This window comes from Barbus barbus, assembly GCF_936440315.1.
Source record: "Barbus barbus genome assembly, chromosome: 2".
Taxonomy (NCBI): Eukaryota; Metazoa; Chordata; class Actinopteri; order Cypriniformes; family Cyprinidae; genus Barbus; species Barbus barbus.
Genome location: NC_136730.1, coordinates 37342998 through 37360430, shown reverse-complemented (window position 1 = coordinate 37360430; position 17433 = coordinate 37342998). Strand labels below are relative to the sequence as shown.

The 17433-nt window shown below is 36.2% G+C and overlaps 2 protein-coding genes across 2 annotated transcripts in view; one reads left to right on the top strand and one right to left on the bottom strand.

Moving 5' to 3' along the window:
* Positions 1-11159, top strand: part of LOC306882922 (cGMP-specific 3',5'-cyclic phosphodiesterase-like) — a 29291-nt gene extending 18132 nt beyond the window's left edge. Inside the window, exons 13-21 of the mRNA XM_079437925.1 lie at positions 3236-3361; positions 4140-4234; positions 4335-4422; positions 5993-6093; positions 6243-6320; positions 6402-6465; positions 7694-7768; positions 7903-7986; positions 9533-11159. Of these exons, the coding sequence (XP_079294051.1) occupies positions 3236-3361; positions 4140-4234; positions 4335-4422; positions 5993-6093; positions 6243-6320; positions 6402-6465; positions 7694-7768; positions 7903-7986; positions 9533-9652 (831 nt within the window). The 3' untranslated portion in view covers positions 9653-11159. The remainder of the gene's footprint in view (positions 1-3235; positions 3362-4139; positions 4235-4334; positions 4423-5992; positions 6094-6242; positions 6321-6401; positions 6466-7693; positions 7769-7902; positions 7987-9532) is intronic.
* A 2113-nt stretch (positions 11160-13272) lies between these two features.
* Positions 13273-17127, bottom strand: LOC306878722 (mitotic spindle assembly checkpoint protein MAD2A-like). The gene is made up of 5 exons (XM_079431224.1): positions 16952-17127; positions 15824-15970; positions 14980-15100; positions 14721-14824; positions 13273-13958 (listed from the first exon to the last, which is right to left on the bottom strand). Exons 1-5 carry the CDS (start codon positions 17013-17015, stop codon positions 13786-13788), a joined length of 609 nt encoding a protein of 202 aa, XP_079287350.1. The 5' UTR covers positions 17016-17127; the 3' UTR covers positions 13273-13785.
* Positions 17128-17433: the final 306 nt, after the last annotated feature.

The following is a 17433-nucleotide window of genomic DNA, read 5'->3' as shown; positions in this document are numbered from 1 at the left end:
TTTTTTATTTAACTCACACTGCTAGCTAAGCAAGAAACACAATGAATTAAACATAAGATTTTGAAGTGTAAAGTCTGAAACTCTATTTCTTGTAAAAATGTACTCTTGTAATCTTTGCTTTATTTTCAACTTTAAAAAAATCAGTTTTTTAAATGTATGTAATAACTGTGTTTTAGAACACTTAACCCCGCTCCACCTTGTGCCCTAACAATGCCCCTTAGCTGTTCTAAAATCACTGCAAACCACTGATTAAGCCATGATGCCTAAGCAACAAGTAATAACAATACATAGCCTCCATACTCTGGCAACTACCTACAACACCTGAGGTTTCTTCTGTACTTAAAGGGATAATCCACCCAGAAATGAAAATCATTTAATTTTAATCTTTCTTTCTTTTGTGGAATGTAAAAGGCAACATTTTGAAGAAGCAAATAGTTTTGGTTGCCACTGACTTATATTGTATGGACAAAAAATACAATGGAAGTCAATGGGAACCAAAACTGTTTGATAACACTATATCTGAAGTGTTTTGCTACTTTGCAGCCAAAAGTTGAGCAAAAGTAATCTGTTCGCTCAACTATAAATAAATGTTGCAAATAACTGTGGAATCCATTCTATAAACCCTCACAAAGAAGAAAATGAAGGGCAGTCCTCTTTCTCCTGCAGTTTGAACTATAATTGCCAGATCAGGTTCAGCTGAAGATTAAAGCAAAACATCAGGCTTCACTGTGTGTTTGACCGGCTGCAACAAGCTCCTTTTATGGCCTTCAGTGTTAAGCAAGGTATCTTCCTGGCAGGACACGAAGTCTCCCTTTTTTATTGGTTTTCTGGGTGTGACTTACCCCTGACTGAGTGAATGAAACTAATAGAGTCCACCACAGTACAAAGCCCTGATCAATCACAGGCTGCTCTGATAATATACATATCACTTGACAACAGAGCATAGCATTCCACCAGACTGACATTTTATTGGAGAAATTAATCACAAGAACGGGGGGGAAGTTTACTTAGTGTTTCAGGACTGTGTAAAGAATTAGTGTCTTAAAAGTGTCTAGTCTAGTCAAACTTTACACATTTAAAGGCCAATTCACACCGCACAGACAAACGCCAACAAACTAGTCTGTTGGAGTTTGTTGGATCAGTGTGTTACCCCTGTTGGCGTTGGTTGGCATTGGTTGGAGTTGGCTGGAGTTTGTTTTCACCCGACTGAACATGCTTATTGATATAGAGTTGGTCTGTTGGTGCAGTGTGAACATGACAGTTATTTTTCATAAGATTCTAAATCCAACAGCCAACTTGAGCCAACTTGTTTGCTGGAGTTTGTTGGCGTTTGTCTGTGCGGTGTGAATTGGCCTTTAAACGTAAACCACTTCACAAGTTTTAAACCTAAATAAATTAAATGGCACTTTTGACCAAGAATGTCAGTGACACTGTGTGTACACTCACATGATATGAAGTCACCAGTCATCAGTGGCCTAGAAAAAGCTGTTTTTTTGAGATCACATGATCACCTAAATTTATCAGGGTAACCCTCATATTTTTGGATGCTTTCGGTTCCAGGATAAATTAATCTTGGTTTTCAAATACCTTTGTGAATAGAATATTTTTAGAAATAATAAATAAAAGCCCTGTGATGGGCTAGCCATCTGTCTAGGGTGTCCTTCTTCTGTGGCCAGAGATGCTGGGATAGGCTTCAGCATCCCCATGACCCTACAGAGGCCAAGCGGTTTGGAGAATGGATGGCCTGCATGAAAATAATTATAACTTAATTATCAAAAAGCATTGACTCTGGCAAGAATAATTTTTCCATGATGATGCCCAACAACAAATACATCAACAAAATAAAACAAACATGAAATAACAGAGTGTAAAAAACAAACAAAAAAAAAAACTTAATATTAATATTAAAAAATGCTTAAAATATTGGGATTCAAATGAACATGAAATGGCAACTTTAATATTCAAAATATATACATTTCAATGTGACTAAATATCCAACAAGAAAAAAATGGTAAAATGTTTAGTAATTAATTTGAAATGTGAAATGTTGGTGTTACATACCAGAATGAAGCAACACTTAAATGTGAGTTTGGTAAAAGAGATAAATAGCTATTTAGATATAGCTATAGATATATATGTGTATTTAAAAAGTAAATTGGGATAATTCTTAATTCTTCATGACTTCAGATGCCACATTAAATAAAAATGTGAGTTTTAGTTCAAATCCCACCTCAACATCCTGTTTCATTCAGAGTGATTTCATTTAATTCAATAATAATAGCGAAGTAATTACCTTATCAGCATGTTTAAGGACTTGACAAGATTTCACAAATTCTACAACACTGTCATTTTGCCTTGCTTCTATCTATAGAGCGCTGCAGTGATGATATTTTTTGTTGGCCAGCCCAAAAGTTAGCATTACCCTGGTTTCCTTGGCAGGACCAACGCTATCTCACGGCAATTCGTACATATTTTACGAGGTGGCTAATTCGTACGACCTCAGTCGTACGATTTATTACGATTTGTCTAAACCCCAGTGACGGGTAGGTTTAGGGGTGGGGTTAGGTGTAGGTCATTTGTACAAATTCATACGAATTGGCAACTCGTAAAATACGTACGATTTAGCAAAAATCTTATGAATTTGTACGAGTGAGATCGTACGAATTAGCCACCTCGTAAAATATGTACGAATTGCCGTGAGATCTGGCTTGCAGGACTTTTCCATTGCCTTTTGGATTAGAAATAGGCTCATGCTTCTCCAGAAGTAACGAACGAACTACACCTTGCTTTTATGACTTTAACATCAACACCACTAAGCTTTTGACAATACTTTCAGTCTATATTTTCCCAGAAAATTGGCATTAGAATAGTTTGCATGAGTGTGTTTATAAAGGATGTGAAAGCAGACCATTGAGTAGATGAGCTTTCCTGTTCGCTGTGATGATATTTAATGTCCAGAACAACCTCTGTAATCCCAAGGCTTTAAAAAAATTATAATAGTGGTATCACTGATGCATTTATTTTATAGAGAATGCAACTTGAAAATATCTTGAGCTTGTGTTAACCGCAGACCTTATTTGGGGCATTTAACCAAAAACCTTGACAACGGAAATGAAAGTGCAAAAATTCAAACTCATTTCTGGGTTTTAGCCTACAAAAAAGTAATCCCTGCAGCACTCTGTTTTATTCAGGATAATCTGTATACATATAAAAATAACTATTATCCTTGTTTCAGAGTTTGTGTCAGTGGATTTTAAGCGTAAAGAAGAACTACAGGAAGAATGTGGTCTACCACAACTGGCGACATGCCTTCAACACCTCCCAGTGCATGTTTGCTGTGCTGAAGTCTGGGCGGTTTCAGGTCAGTGACTCTGATAACAAACACAGCACAGGCAAGGGTCACATCAGCATTGTGACGTCTGGCATACAACTTGAGTTCAGTCTAGCATAGCATAAATCAGTAACCATACTAAAACCTATTTACACATAGCGTGTCTGTCTTGTAACTAAACAGTAACTAGGATATAAGCTTGCTGATCTTTATATTATGGTTTACACTTCTGGATTCAAGACTGCTAGCACAAGTATAGTATATAGAGTAGTTATGATTAAAAACAATTATTAAAAAGATTATTGTATACCATTTTATTTATCCTTTTTGTTTTGTAGTAATTGCTCTTTTAAAATGGAGTAGCCAGTTTATAGTTATAAGCAAAAATGAAGCTAGCAGAACATTTTTATTATGCGTTCCACTATAAATGTCTTCTATTGTTTACAGTGGTAGTTAATCATTTGCATTTATATACTTGTTTTAGACTGATGGAAAAGGCATGCATTCTTTGAATAGTAGTAAAGTCTACCAGGAACAGTGTGTTGAGTCAACTTGTTACAATTATTCACATTCACAAATTACTGATATTTTATGAATTATGAATTAAGAACTGTTAAGTCTTGTTTTGACATGCCAGCTAAAGTCTATTTGGATTTAGTTTGCCTGTTTACCGGAAAGTAATTACAGTTATTCAGATTTACAGTGTTTGTTTTTGGATAGTATGGCTATATTTTGCAGTGCTTTTCAATGCATTAACCAATCCCACAGCAAATTGATATTTTTGTAAAGCAGTTTTTTCACTTTACAGAGTAATCTGAGTGATTTGGAGGTTTTAGCTTTGATGATTGCAACATTGAGCCATGATTTGGACCACCGAGGTGTCAACAACTCCTACATCAAAAGGTTTGTGCTGACTTTAATTTGGTGTATCAGCTTGTGTTATTAGCAACAAGATGGATAAGTAAAAATGAGAATGATGCAGCATATTTGACTGTTTTCACAGAAGTGACCATCCACTGGCCCAGCTGTACTGCCACTCCACAATGGAGCACCACCATTTTGACCAGTGTCTTATGATACTCAACAGTCCAGTGAGTATAAATAATATGCCATTATTGTGTTAGATAAGAAAAGCATTGAATAGACATTACATAAAAGAATATCCCTGTAAAGAATATATTGTTTTCATAAGTACCATAAATGTTTAGGTGGCATAATTGCATTTATAGCAGTTAGAATTGCATAAATAATGCTATGAGATTAATGGGTTTTAAATAGCCATTAATAGGTCTTTAAAAATGTATAAACGTATAAAAAATAACTTTATTTAACGTACATTCTATTTCTTTCTGCAGTCAAATTCTGAAAGAAAATGTACCAGGACCAACTATTATTGTTTTTTATAAATGCAAGGTAGACTAACTATACAGGTGTTAGTCTTTCAATTTCATTACCACCTATACAAAAAGGGGTCAACTTAAAAATAATAATAATAATAATTGTGTACTGTAATATAAACATGTAAACTAACATAAATGCTACTCTGAAGTCCAGTGACCCAAAACTTAAACAGCATTAGCAGCATGTTGGAACATTTCCAGTGTGCTGTAAACATATTAAGTGTAAACACTGTTTTGAGTTTCTGTTTATTGACCTCTCTTCCCTCCTATCTGCTGATAAGAGTAATTCACTCCTGCATTGTAAATCCAGAGAAGCTTTTAAAAGTAATGTCTTATTTTACAGGAAATAACAATCTGCATCTTAGAAAACAATTAGCTGTTCAGATCGCATTTACACACAGGGAATAATTACTCTCATTCACATTCAGCAAACTCAATAAGAAAGCATAGGACCATGCTTGTCTCATTGTCCAGGGGCTTGATGTTGTTATAGCAACATGCTGACATTATACCATGGTTGTCTGACTTGACCTGCAATGTAGCATTTGTTGAAATAAAGCTTCTCTAGCCCATACTTAAGGCTGGTGATTTAAACAATCTTTTTACTCAAAAAAATAAAAATGTATAAAATTTGGCATACAACATGTCCACACCATTTGCGGTATAGATATATGATACCTCAAATTATATATATTTTTGATCAGATGTGCTGTTACTTATATACTGTCAAATGACGAAATGTGTGAAATTCTTTGAAGGAGGTACTCTAGACAAATACTATAGAGAAGATAATAGGCTCTTCTGGCAATTAAAGCAACCACCTAGAAAATCACATAACAACTACCCACCATATCTCAGCACACTGTTTAAAATAATGGTTCTTTTTTGGCATTTATGAATTTTTACATTCATGGGACCTTTCCATTGCACAGAAGATTCACATTAATGTCTTCACTCTAATAAAAAATGTTTCTTTTAAAAACTGTTTAAGAATCTTTGGGGAACCCCAAATGCAAAGCCCCCCTTTATTTTTAAGTGCATATTGTATATTTAAAGAACACATTAAAAAGCATACACAACCAGATTAATCTTTTTATAAATAACAAACCCCACATTTTACATAAATACCCTCAAATAAATAGCCATATAATGTTTTTTATGTGGCCACAATGTAACTGCATTCATCCGCTTCCATACATCTTGACATAATAATATAGACAGAAGCTTGCTTTCTTTCATTCCTACTGTCTCTGTCTCTCAGGGTAATCAGATTCTGAGCAGTCTTTCTCTGGATGAGTACAAGGCGACATTGAAGATGATTGAGAAGGCTATTTTGGCCACTGACCTGGCTCTCTACATGAAGTAGGTACCAGATGTCATATACAGCTGAGTCGAAGGTGCTTTTAGAAACATACAAAATGATTATTCATTTGACTTGTATTTGAGCATACAGTAGCCAATTTCTATCGGTTTCTTGCTGTTTGTTCATAATGCTGTCTTTGTTTTTGCAGCAAAAGAACAGAATTCTTTGAGCTGGCTAAAAACAGTCAGTTTGTATGGGAGGATGATTACCACAGAGATCTGCTAAGGTGAGTGTCAAGCATTCAGGAAAGAAGAATATGTATGGGTCAGTCGTATATATTTCTTTATGATGTTATTGTCTTCTGTAGGTCGATGCTGATGACAGCATGTGATATCTCTGCTATTACAAAACCCTGGCCAGTACAGAAGAAGGTAAACATGCAAGTATACATTACATTTACAATAACAGCCCACTTTCAAAGCTCACTCATATAAAATCAGCAGAGAAACATAAGGCCTTAAAATTGCTTGTGAAATGTTTATCCATAATGAAGGCTAAGCTTTATTTCCATCGGTGAAAAGCAGTTTAGATACTTTGACATTTTATAGCTTTTATGAATTTAAAGTATTTACAGTCCTACGAACCTTAAATTGGTTTAAGGGAAAGGAAAGGGAAGTGGTGTGTGGTCAAGTATGGTGACCCATACTCGGAATTTGTGCTCTGCATTTAACCCATCCAAGTGTACATACAGTAGTGAACATACACCCGGAGCAGTGGGCAGCCAATGCTGCAGCGCCCAGGGAGCAGTTGGGGGTTTGGTGCCTTGCTCAAGGGTCTCACCTCAGTCGTGGTATTGAGGGTGGAGAGAGTGTTGGTTATTCACTCCCCCACTTACAATCCCTGCCGGACCTGAGACTTGAACCCACGACCTTCAGGTTACAAGACCCACTCTCTATCCATTAGGCCATGACTGCCCGGTTTAACGCACTCCATCCAATTGTTTTCGAAATTAAAGGCACATTATATGCACTCCTATTCCTCTACTCTTCATTTCATAGTTGATGACATCATCACCACCTCCTCTCTTCCATTAATTTTCCCTCTCTTCAGTAATTAACCAGCTTGTTTGCTAATTAGCAGAGGGTGGAGGTGCAGCTGCAGTCCTACTCAGTGCAACCTAAATAACCATAATTTAAACTTCACACTCTCATAAAACATAACCAAGAACACATCATCATTGAGAATTATGCAAACTCGTGACCTATAGACAGACTTATTATTTACTTTATGGAGATGAAGATATGGTAAAAATGAAGTACTTTATTACTATGAATCTTTTCAGAGATAAGATAGATGGACACCACTTGTTTATCATTGATATGCTTTGATTTGCATACTATAGATAAAACATACAGAACATATTGAGAATTCCCAGTATTCCATTTTAAACACAGGTTTCACATAACTCCTTAGTATCATATCTATCAAATCCCTAACCCTAAATAATGCCAAACCTGTAAGAGTGTGGTGGAGACAGCCAACTGAAAACAGTGTTGTCATATTTTCAGGGTTGATCAGGATTTGATGTGCAATATTGACAATTTTCTTCACCAAAGAAAGTACCAATTCAGTAATTACCATTTATTCATGTTTCAACAGATTGCAGAACTGGTTGCCACAGAGTTCTTTGAACAAGGTGATAAGGAGCGGAGAGAGCTAAACATTGAACCTATTGTAAGCTCTTTACTTACTCTATGAAACAAAGTTTATTTTATTTTTTATAAGACTGGAGTAGTTCAGAACCAGGTCAGTACCTCTCTGGAGGATGGGGAAAATGAAAGTAACCATGTGACTTGATTCTTTCCAAGGATCTGATGAACAGGGAGAAACAGGATAAAATTCCCAGCATGCAAGTGTCTTTCATTGATGCCATTTGTACACAGTTATATGAGGTAAATCATATTTTCTTTTGTCATTTTATATTTAATATCATTGTTAATTTTAAGCTAAAAAACAGCTTGGCTTAACTAATGGTGCAAGTTTAGTGCGGCCTCACCTGTTTGGTGTCTGATGTGAAATGCAAATCACACAACTTTGAGTTTTAGTGGATATTTTGTTTTATTGTTTTGATACATTTATAGAATCATTATATCATGAACTGCTTTTTTGTGGATCATCATGGATTGGAGATGCGTATTAGAACACCTCAACCTGTGTGGGTGTTTGAACTCTATAAAGCCTACTGTATCATGTCAGGCTTTACAGGGTTAACTTGATGATTTAGGATAAAGCAAGCCCTCACCATTTCTTTCACTTATTAAAGGGGTCATATGATAAAACAAAAAATAACATTATTTTGTGTATTTGGTGTAATGCAATGTATTTATGTGGTTTAAGGTTAAAAAACACATTATTTTCCACATACTGTGCATTATTGTTACTCCTCTATGCTCCGCCTTTCTGAAACGTGTCGATTTTTACAAAGCTCATCATTCTGAGAAGCGAGGTGTGCTCTGATTGGCCAGCTATCCAGTGCGTTGTGATTGGCCGAATACCTCAAGCGTGTGACGGAAATGTTATGCTCCTCACTGTATTGTGATGCTGTGTCCCAGCGCGATGAGACAAAAACAATAAAAACCCATTATAAACGAGGCATTTGTTGCATCCAGTGGGGACATAATTACTGATTATAATGACTTATACTGTCTTTTTATTACCATGTCTGCATTTGTGTTTGGAGAAATGATAAACAACAAGCGCTACTCAACACTGATCAAAGCTCACGTTTGAATAGTCATCGGCAAATTCTTTAAATATGAAATACTTACAGGCTGTGAGTCAGAAGCACCAGACTGTCCTTGCAGTTGGAATTGCCCCACTCTATAGAAACAGCCTTTGTGCACAGCTGGCATTGTAGGCTAATCTCCCAGGTTCAGGAATGGTCCAAATGGTCCAAATGCAACTTAACCACTGATGTCTAGCTCTCTATTGGAAGCCCAAACAAAGTAGTTTCGCTTTCACAACGAAACACAGCATCTCCAGGACATGGCAGCAGCAGCAACAATACTGCAGCGAGAATAAAAATCACGCCCTCTTTCTTTGCGTATACATTTGGGCGGTGTTATGCAAATCGTCCCACACCATGATGTAGACATGTGGGGGCGTGTTTAAATGAGCCATTTTAGGAGGGTGTGGACGAGTCTCAACTTTTATAAAGAATATCTCTTTGGGTTTGAGACTTTGCAACTTTAGGGATCTTATCTATGCACAAACAGCTTGTAACACTCCAAAGAGAAAGAAAAACTTGAAATCGCATCATATGACCCCTTTAACTGAAAATTCTATCATCTGTACTCATCTTAATATCATTCTAAACTTGTATTCGTCTCTTATATTTTGAAAAAAAAAAATAACTGATGAAATTTTGTTTGGACCACAACATTCTTCAGGTTTTATTGATTGTCCTTCTGCTCTCTTGCCATGTGTTTGTGTGAGCAGGCACTGACAGGTTTCTCAGAGTACTGCTCCCCACTGCTGGAAGGTTGTAGTAAGAATAGACAGAATTGGAAGCTGCTTGCTGAGCAAGGAGAGGAAGCTTTGGTAAATGGAGGACTGTAACTTTTCTCTTGGAATACAGACATCCTTGGACTATTCACATCTTTCCCTGCCCCTTTCCCAGAGACATAAGGACTACAAGAACCTGGTTTGATGATATTCACATGACTGCTCTAGCCATTTCACAAAGCACACTGGAGCAGGTTAAAAGTGCAAGGGTTATAGATTCATTCAGAATAGTCAATTTTTAATTGAGACTGCTGTACTATAAAAGACTTGATGAAGAAAAGAAGGTTTGATGGATATTTACCCGTGCAGGTAACCCAGCTGAGGTAGAAATGTTTTAAAACTGTGACTAAATTATCTTGACTCATTAAAGGAATGTTCCAGATTCAATACAAGTTCTTTCCAAAGCATTTGTGACATGCTGTTAAGCAAGAAAATCATTTCAACTCGTTTCTTAGTTTGTAAAAACAAAAATGGCATTTAGGCTACAGTAACAAACTCACAATCAAAGGAGTAAAACATTCCAAAGGCAGAAGCAGGTTGTATTTTTGTAAGTAATTATAAAGTTGTAAAAAGTTGTAAAACTGTAGAGTTGTCTAAATAATAAATCTTCCTTTTAGCAGTCGAACTACTGTTCTAGACGGATTCATTTCTGCGTTACTAATGTAATTCCTGTCGGTGGAGTTGCTCCGTGTAAACAATCCTTTGTAGTTAGAACTCTTTCTGATTTCTGGTAACCATAAACATGGCTGGAGTTGAAATATTAGATATAAGATTTCACAGATATGCTTAACTTGCAGTTCTAGCGTTTTAGTTTAATGTGTACCGTGTGTAATGTTTATCTTGTTGTAGCTATACTTTTGAAAAGCATGAATTTTAACATTTATCCTGGTGCAGTGCCTTCCCTCACAGATTTCCTAATTCCAATCTACCTGTTTTACTCCAAGCATGATTCTGTCTTGTTTTTATAACATTGCAAAACTGTTACATTAGCATATCAGCATGTATTGAGCCCAGAGCATTCCTTATTTATTCCTGTTGTCTGTTAGTTTTTGTGCAGCTCACTCACTGAATTACTGAAATACGCACATATACAAAACCTTATTTTGCTATATTGCACTGCTGAAGTAAGCGGACATAAAAGGAACGCATCAAAGACAGTCATTTTTCACTGTTTAACCTCATCCCACGTCACTTTGTATTACACCATTATACCATGTTGTACTTTTTTTTCACGTACATTGCATATATTTAAAGAAATCAATAGCCTTTGATATGTGAACTTATTTGTCATCTGTTACACAAATGTGTTAAATTCTTTGACAATCACAAATATTTGTTTTGGAGTGTAATGGAAATAAGATGTCTGTAGAAATATCTGTAAATTTCAGAATGCTGTCACTGTGTGCCCATTTGGCATGTTCAAAAAGAAACCTGTTCCACACCTGACATGTTGATGGATCTACTATCTTTTAAAGTTATTTTATCATTTTTTAACAAATTATATACAATCAAGGATGCACCTTTTTTCTGTCTATTAAAAGGAATTTATAGTTGACCAGTTAACAAATTGGATGGAAAAGTGTACATTTTTAGGTGCTGTAGCTGGTCATTCTTTTACCCTTCATTCATTTTTGCATTTCACTTAAATACTACTGGAGTGTACAATAATAAAACATTATACATTAACAATAATAAAATGCTGCAAGTAGCAATGAAAGGGCCAAGCACAACAGGGAGCTAAAAATGAAGAGCTATGGAGCTGCCTTTAATTACTCAGTAAAGACCTGGGGTGCTTCTCAATTCTTATTTGTGCATCCTCGTTTCCTTTCCTTGCGTCCTTTCAGGATACGAGGGAAGGATGCACATAAAAGACGCGAGGATGGAGGAATTGAATCAAGTGAAATGATATATCCTCGCTCCCTTTAGCATCACTTTAGAGCGTCATCAGCTGCGCAAAATGGATCTGCCCTTATGTTGTTAAAGTTTGTTTTTTAAGACTTTCAAAATAAACATTAATAAAGCAAGATGCCCTGTTGAAATATATGACATGTATGGTTTATTTAAATTGCAAAGGTAAAATATAAATTAAAAATTACTACAACAGATGAGAAGGGGGAGGAGAATTTACACGTGCGTCAGGTTTTTCGATGAAAAAGACTTCCGCATAGGATACACCTGTGTATCCTCGCTCATAGCTCCTTTGGAAGACTCCTCACTCCTCGCCTCCTCACGGTGCAATTAGAGAATTGAGATGTCCTTCAAGATGGCTAAGCTCGATCGGTTTCCGGGTCATAGGATGGAGGAAGGAGGAGTGAGGAAGCGAGGAGGGATATTGAGAAGCACCCCAGGGATCTCAAACCCTTCCCGCAGATTTAAGTTCCAACCCTTGCTCCAACACACCTGTCTGCAATTAAGTAGCCCTGAACACATTGATTAGCTGGTTCAGTTGTGTTTGATTAGGGTTAAAGCTGAACTCTGCTGCAGTAAGGTAGCATTTTACAACAAAACTCAAAATGGTTGAGATTTAGGTATAGTTTCAATTTGGTATGCCGCCCCGAATCTAACCTGGTCAATCTTTTAATTTTTGGTCAAACTGTTCAAAAATTATAAACAAAAACATACATTTTTAAAATTATTTTTATATCTTTTGACCAGTAGGTGCCGAAACTACTCATGGGCCCTCAGGTCTTGCAGTTTGGTCTATCAGAAATCTTTTGATACATTTTTGGCAGAATTGTCTGAAGATGTGCGCCAATGTTTGACAAACATTCTAAGATGAGAAAAGCAGATAAATTGCAAAAAATCTTGACCCATAGAAATGTCATTTTTTGATATGCATTTGACTTGATATGAGCCAAGGAATCTTGCCTTTAGACTTCATGGTTCAAAAGTTATTAGCAGAAATATGAGTGCATTGGTGGTGCTAGAGAGTTTGAGATCGATACTCCATATATGCTATGGTTAATACTGAGACCATCCTCTATCTGCACTCTAAACAAATGCTGGGTTAAATACAACCCAGCACTGGGTAAATATTGGACAGAACACATGCTGGGTTGTTTTCAACCAACGGTTTGGTTAAATGTTTAACCCAACCTTCCCGGGCAGTAACCCAACCGCTGGGTCTAAACAACCCAATTAGGTGCTTGGCCCAAATAATATTTCTTATAAACACAAATATTCCATGTAGAATATATGGTCATAAAAACTGAATGCACAATTAGGAAAGAATCAGAAAAAAACTTAAAAAAAAGATTTGTATATAAGCATAGCATATAACACATACTTATCCCATTCTCTATCTACATTTCTTGCTATAAATGGGAAAGACGGTCTTTCCACCTCTTCTCACGCTAATGAGCCCAGCAGGTATTTCTCTGATGTGTCTTCAACAGAGCAATCAGCAATAGAATACTTTGATGTCCAAAGAATGACCGGTTCAAAGCAGAATGTGCCACCCTGCTTCAGATGAAACACATTTACATCCTTTATTCTGCTCCAAATTTTCATAATTGAGCTGCTACTCCCCTTTATTTGTGGCTCAATTCTACACTCTTTTCAATGTAGGTAATTAATGCAACACTGCTTTACAAAATAAATAAATCTTCACTAAATACAAGAGCTACACTAAGCATGTGGTTTGAGTAAATCAGTCCTCATACAAGGCTTATTTTAAAATATTACATAGCATGCATGCCTTTATTTGTAATTATCAATAATTCCACATACAGTAATGAGAATCATCATGTAGTTAGTTTTTTTTAAGTGCATTTTCTTTTTTTTTTTAAAGAAGGTAGAACCAATATTGCCATAACATCAATGCGGTACTAATAATGCAGTGGTAAAACTATTTATGCAAAATATTAGAGGAAACAAAGTCTTTTGAACTTGGGTTGAAATGGAGACCCAGATGCGTTCTTGACAGGCCCTGTGCAATTCACATAAGAAAGGAAATGTAAACCTAGATTTTGTCGCCATCTAGAGTCTAACTACTGCAAAACATCAAAGAAAAAAATCAATACAATCTTGGAAACAAGAAATTTATTTTCTGTATTAGGAAATACATTCTTTAAAATTACAACAAATAAGAAATGAGCTTTATATAGATATATACATAAGGCTGAAGAGTTGAACAACACAAATCACAAAAAAGAACAAAAGAGAATAGAACACACACAAAAAAAGAATCACGTGGAGTTTGTCCTCTTGTAGGCCACCATACTGTTCACTTTATGAATAGTAGTAGTAAAGGAACGCAAGCGGACCTCTTCCGATTGGTCAATAAGTTGAGGCCCAGATTCCTCCCATTGCTCAGGTACCTCAAGATCTTTGTCTGTGTAGATCAGAAGGTCGAAAGCACCTGCGTTATAGAGACAAAATAGTCAAGTCACATGTAAACGAAAAAAAAAAAAGGCAATAAAAATATGTACCCTGCAACATACCAGCTTTATAAAGTTGTTTAGTTTGCTAGAATTCAGCTTTACATGAGTACTGAGTAGGGTGACCAAGTAGTTATAGCTGTTAATCTGATTTTGTGGAACACATGGGAGCACAATAACTTAGTAGACATAGTTTAATAATACTAAATATAATCAACTGAATTTAAAGGTCCTAAAGCAGTGACTAAGTTATGCTACTTGACTAGACTATACAAAGATTGAAAAAATTGAAATGCAATTTTGCCATTTTTAAACCCCAATAATCCCAGGCTGCAAATCATTAATGTTTTTGTGGTATTGTGTAATTAAGTAAAAATAAAATACAGACAAAATTAATTCAGGACACTACTGTGATTTGCAAGACGCGGGACGGGCAGTCACACTAGAACGGTGTATGCAGTTCTGTAGAAGATTTTGTCATATTAAATACTATTTTTATTTTTAGGTTTAATTGTGATGCTCTCCAAGAGACCTAAGTGGCTAAAGGCTAATATAGATTTGTAATCCTATTTAATCAACGGCATATGCAATATTTCTGTGGGAAAAAAATTCTTGAAAGCTTGTTTGTCTGAAATCTAATGTTATAGCAACTACAAAATTATTTCATACAAAATATATAGCACAGGATGACCGTGCGGCGTGACTGTACATGGATCTAATGATCTCAAGTGTAGTTTACTTACAGGCAGTTTCTAACAAAGGCAAGAAGGTGACCGTGGCAGTGATCTGTCTGATAACAGAACGGATTTCCTCTTGGATAGCTTTTATGGACTTCTCCCTGGGTGCGCTGGAAGAGCCAAGGTATACAGTTCTTTATGCAGTCATATTTGCATTGGTCAGGTAAAAATTAAATCACTTTTTAGCTTCTCATCATTTTATCACCGGATGTGATCGAATATGAAAATATTAATCCTTCCTCACAGATTGAGTTTGATTACGTACCTGCTCTCCTTTGCCATCTTGTCACAATCAATATCAAACTGCCATCGCTCCAGCACCTCATTAGTCTCCAGGCACGTGATGACCACCACCAGCTTCTGAACTGTGCAATCAAACAACCATTCTGCAACAAAGAGGATAAACAATGCTAAAGAACTAAACAGGTTTCCATTTCTAGGCATGACTATATAGCTCTTTTCCACTTAAATAGAGACAAACTGGAATCTCAGCCCATTCAATTGTGCTTCTTCAGCTCAAAGCTCACAAAAACAATATTTTTTTGGGCTGGTCCAGCTAACATGCATGAGTGCTCTACTGTTAAAGTAATAGTTTTTTGCTGAGATTGGCTGAAAATTTACTCGCAGAACAGATTTTAATTGATGGACTTGGAGTCATGCAGATTCCTTGTAGATTATTGTAATGTTTTACCAGCCATTTGAATTCTCATTTTGACGGCACCCATTCATTGCAGAGTATCCATCGGTAAGCAAGTGATGCAATGCTACATTTCTCCAAATCTGTTCTGATTAAAAAAATTAATCTACATCTTATGGCATTTTCAGCAAATTGTAATTTCTGGGTGAACTCTCTCTTTAACAAGGCAACTGAATAAATGAAAATTGGCTCTTTTAACTGTAAGGTGGGACTATCATTAATGCTACAGGCACATTAAGTCTTGTGGCACCTTGATCAAAATGGCAATTGAGCAACATATTTAGCATTAGTTTGCCATTTCTATACATTTAAGTTCATTCTGAATGCACCTGCTATTACTACACTGCATCACCAATGTTAATGAAACAAACTAACTGTTCCATGAGGTTTGGTACTTTTATTGAAAAACCACCTTTGAGTTGTGAGATGACATTGGTGAGGTAGTTCTTCAGCTTTGCATCTGTGGTCAGTTGAAGGCTCATGTCATATTGTGTAACTCTGGTGAAGGTTTCTGCTGGGTAGATTCCTCGCTGGTACAAGATACTGTTGATACCGAACGCTACAGACAACAAACAAAAGACCCGTTTCATTTTTGTTTTCTGAAACAAAAAGGCACAGCACACCACTGCATACCAAAATGTATTTCATTTTCCAAATGAACTGCTCTGTAAGAACGATTGGAGGAGCTAACAATTGATGATGCTAATAGGCTAATTGTAACCAAAAATTGTACTTCTGTATTATATTCTCCACATAAAGGCCTATACTTATTAACATGATCATAACTTTGATGAAAAACCTGTTGTTCACTATTACATGTCTTCTGTCATATGATTGATGTACCCTTTTTCTGTGAAATCTTTACTGATTTTTATAAAGTAAACGTAAGAACAACTTATATCGTTAGCAATATTTCAAGATGAACACTTGCAGTAAGTGCTCATCTTAAAATTCTACTGACATTGAGTTTGTCTGCATCAAAAAGGTTTAGCATGAGCTACAGAATCCTACTGTGTGTATATGTGTATATATATATAATTTTTGTTAATGGCAACGTGTGTGTGTGTGTGTTATATATATATATATATATAGATTGATTTTTTTTTTCTCCTGACCCATATATTTGGCTTTACGTTACATGGCTAGAGATCATAATCAGAAAAAAAGCATTTGCATTTGAGATTAAAATAGCAAAGCGTTGTTATAATAAATAAACTTTAACAAAAGGTCCGAGTCTTTTAAGCGAAACTTCAGACATTTTACGACTCCTGTCGATTCCAACAGCATTTGTATTGTAACCCGGGGCCACCATGTGTTCAGTCTGTCTCAAAAACTAGCTTTGCCAAGGGGTAACGTTATTCAGTCTTACTTTTCCAATACAAGTAAGACCAATCTACCTTTTCAAAACTGAATTTTAAAAGGTTTTGACCAGTCTTGAACAAAGAAAAAAAAATAGATGACTAACGTTATCCAACGTTAAACAACGACGCCACGAAACTCATTCATCTGCCCAAAAACCATTAACGTTAACGTTACTTACAGAAAAACTCAGCAACGAGCTCTGCGCTCCCCTTCAGCGTGATTCCTTTCAGTGTCTTAGACATCTTGTATTTAGTTTAATTTTGGTTAGTTTCTGTAACGTTATGTCTTGCGCTCTCCTCGCTTGCTGCCGTTTTGTGGAAACCGCCGAACAGTTTGAATCTGGACGCTGCGTCTGACGCAGGCGCATACGTCATTGTGACGAACCCGGAACTACTAGCGTTCCACGAAGCCACGTTCAGAGAGGAAAATTTTTTATACGGATTAATGTTCTGCAACAAAATGCTTGGTACCAAGTCTTTATTATCAGCCCTTGCTATCAACAATTTACAAGGGCGATAATATTATAATAAGCAGAATAAAATGTTACAAAATGGGCGTTGTTTAGAGGTCCGGATGTTTTCATTAATTGGTCTGGTAAGCAGGATCTAAAAAAAAAAACATTCTCCAACGGGCATTAAACCAGTGTCATTTTTCTTGTGT

Excerpts from the sequence above, each read along its gene's own strand:
- LOC306878722 (XM_079431224.1), bottom strand. The coding sequence starts at position 17,015 with ATGTCTAAGACACTGAAAGGAATCACGCTGAAGGGGAGCGCAGAGCTC. Across the intron at positions 15,101-15,823 it reads TGTCATCTCACAACTCAAAG|AATGGTTGTTTGATTGCACA; the intron begins GTGGTTTTTCAA and ends TCTTTGTTGCAG. Across the intron at positions 13,959-14,720 it reads GCCTTTGTTAGAAACTGCCT|GTGCTTTCGACCTTCTGATC; the intron begins GTAAGTAAACTA and ends TCTATAACGCAG.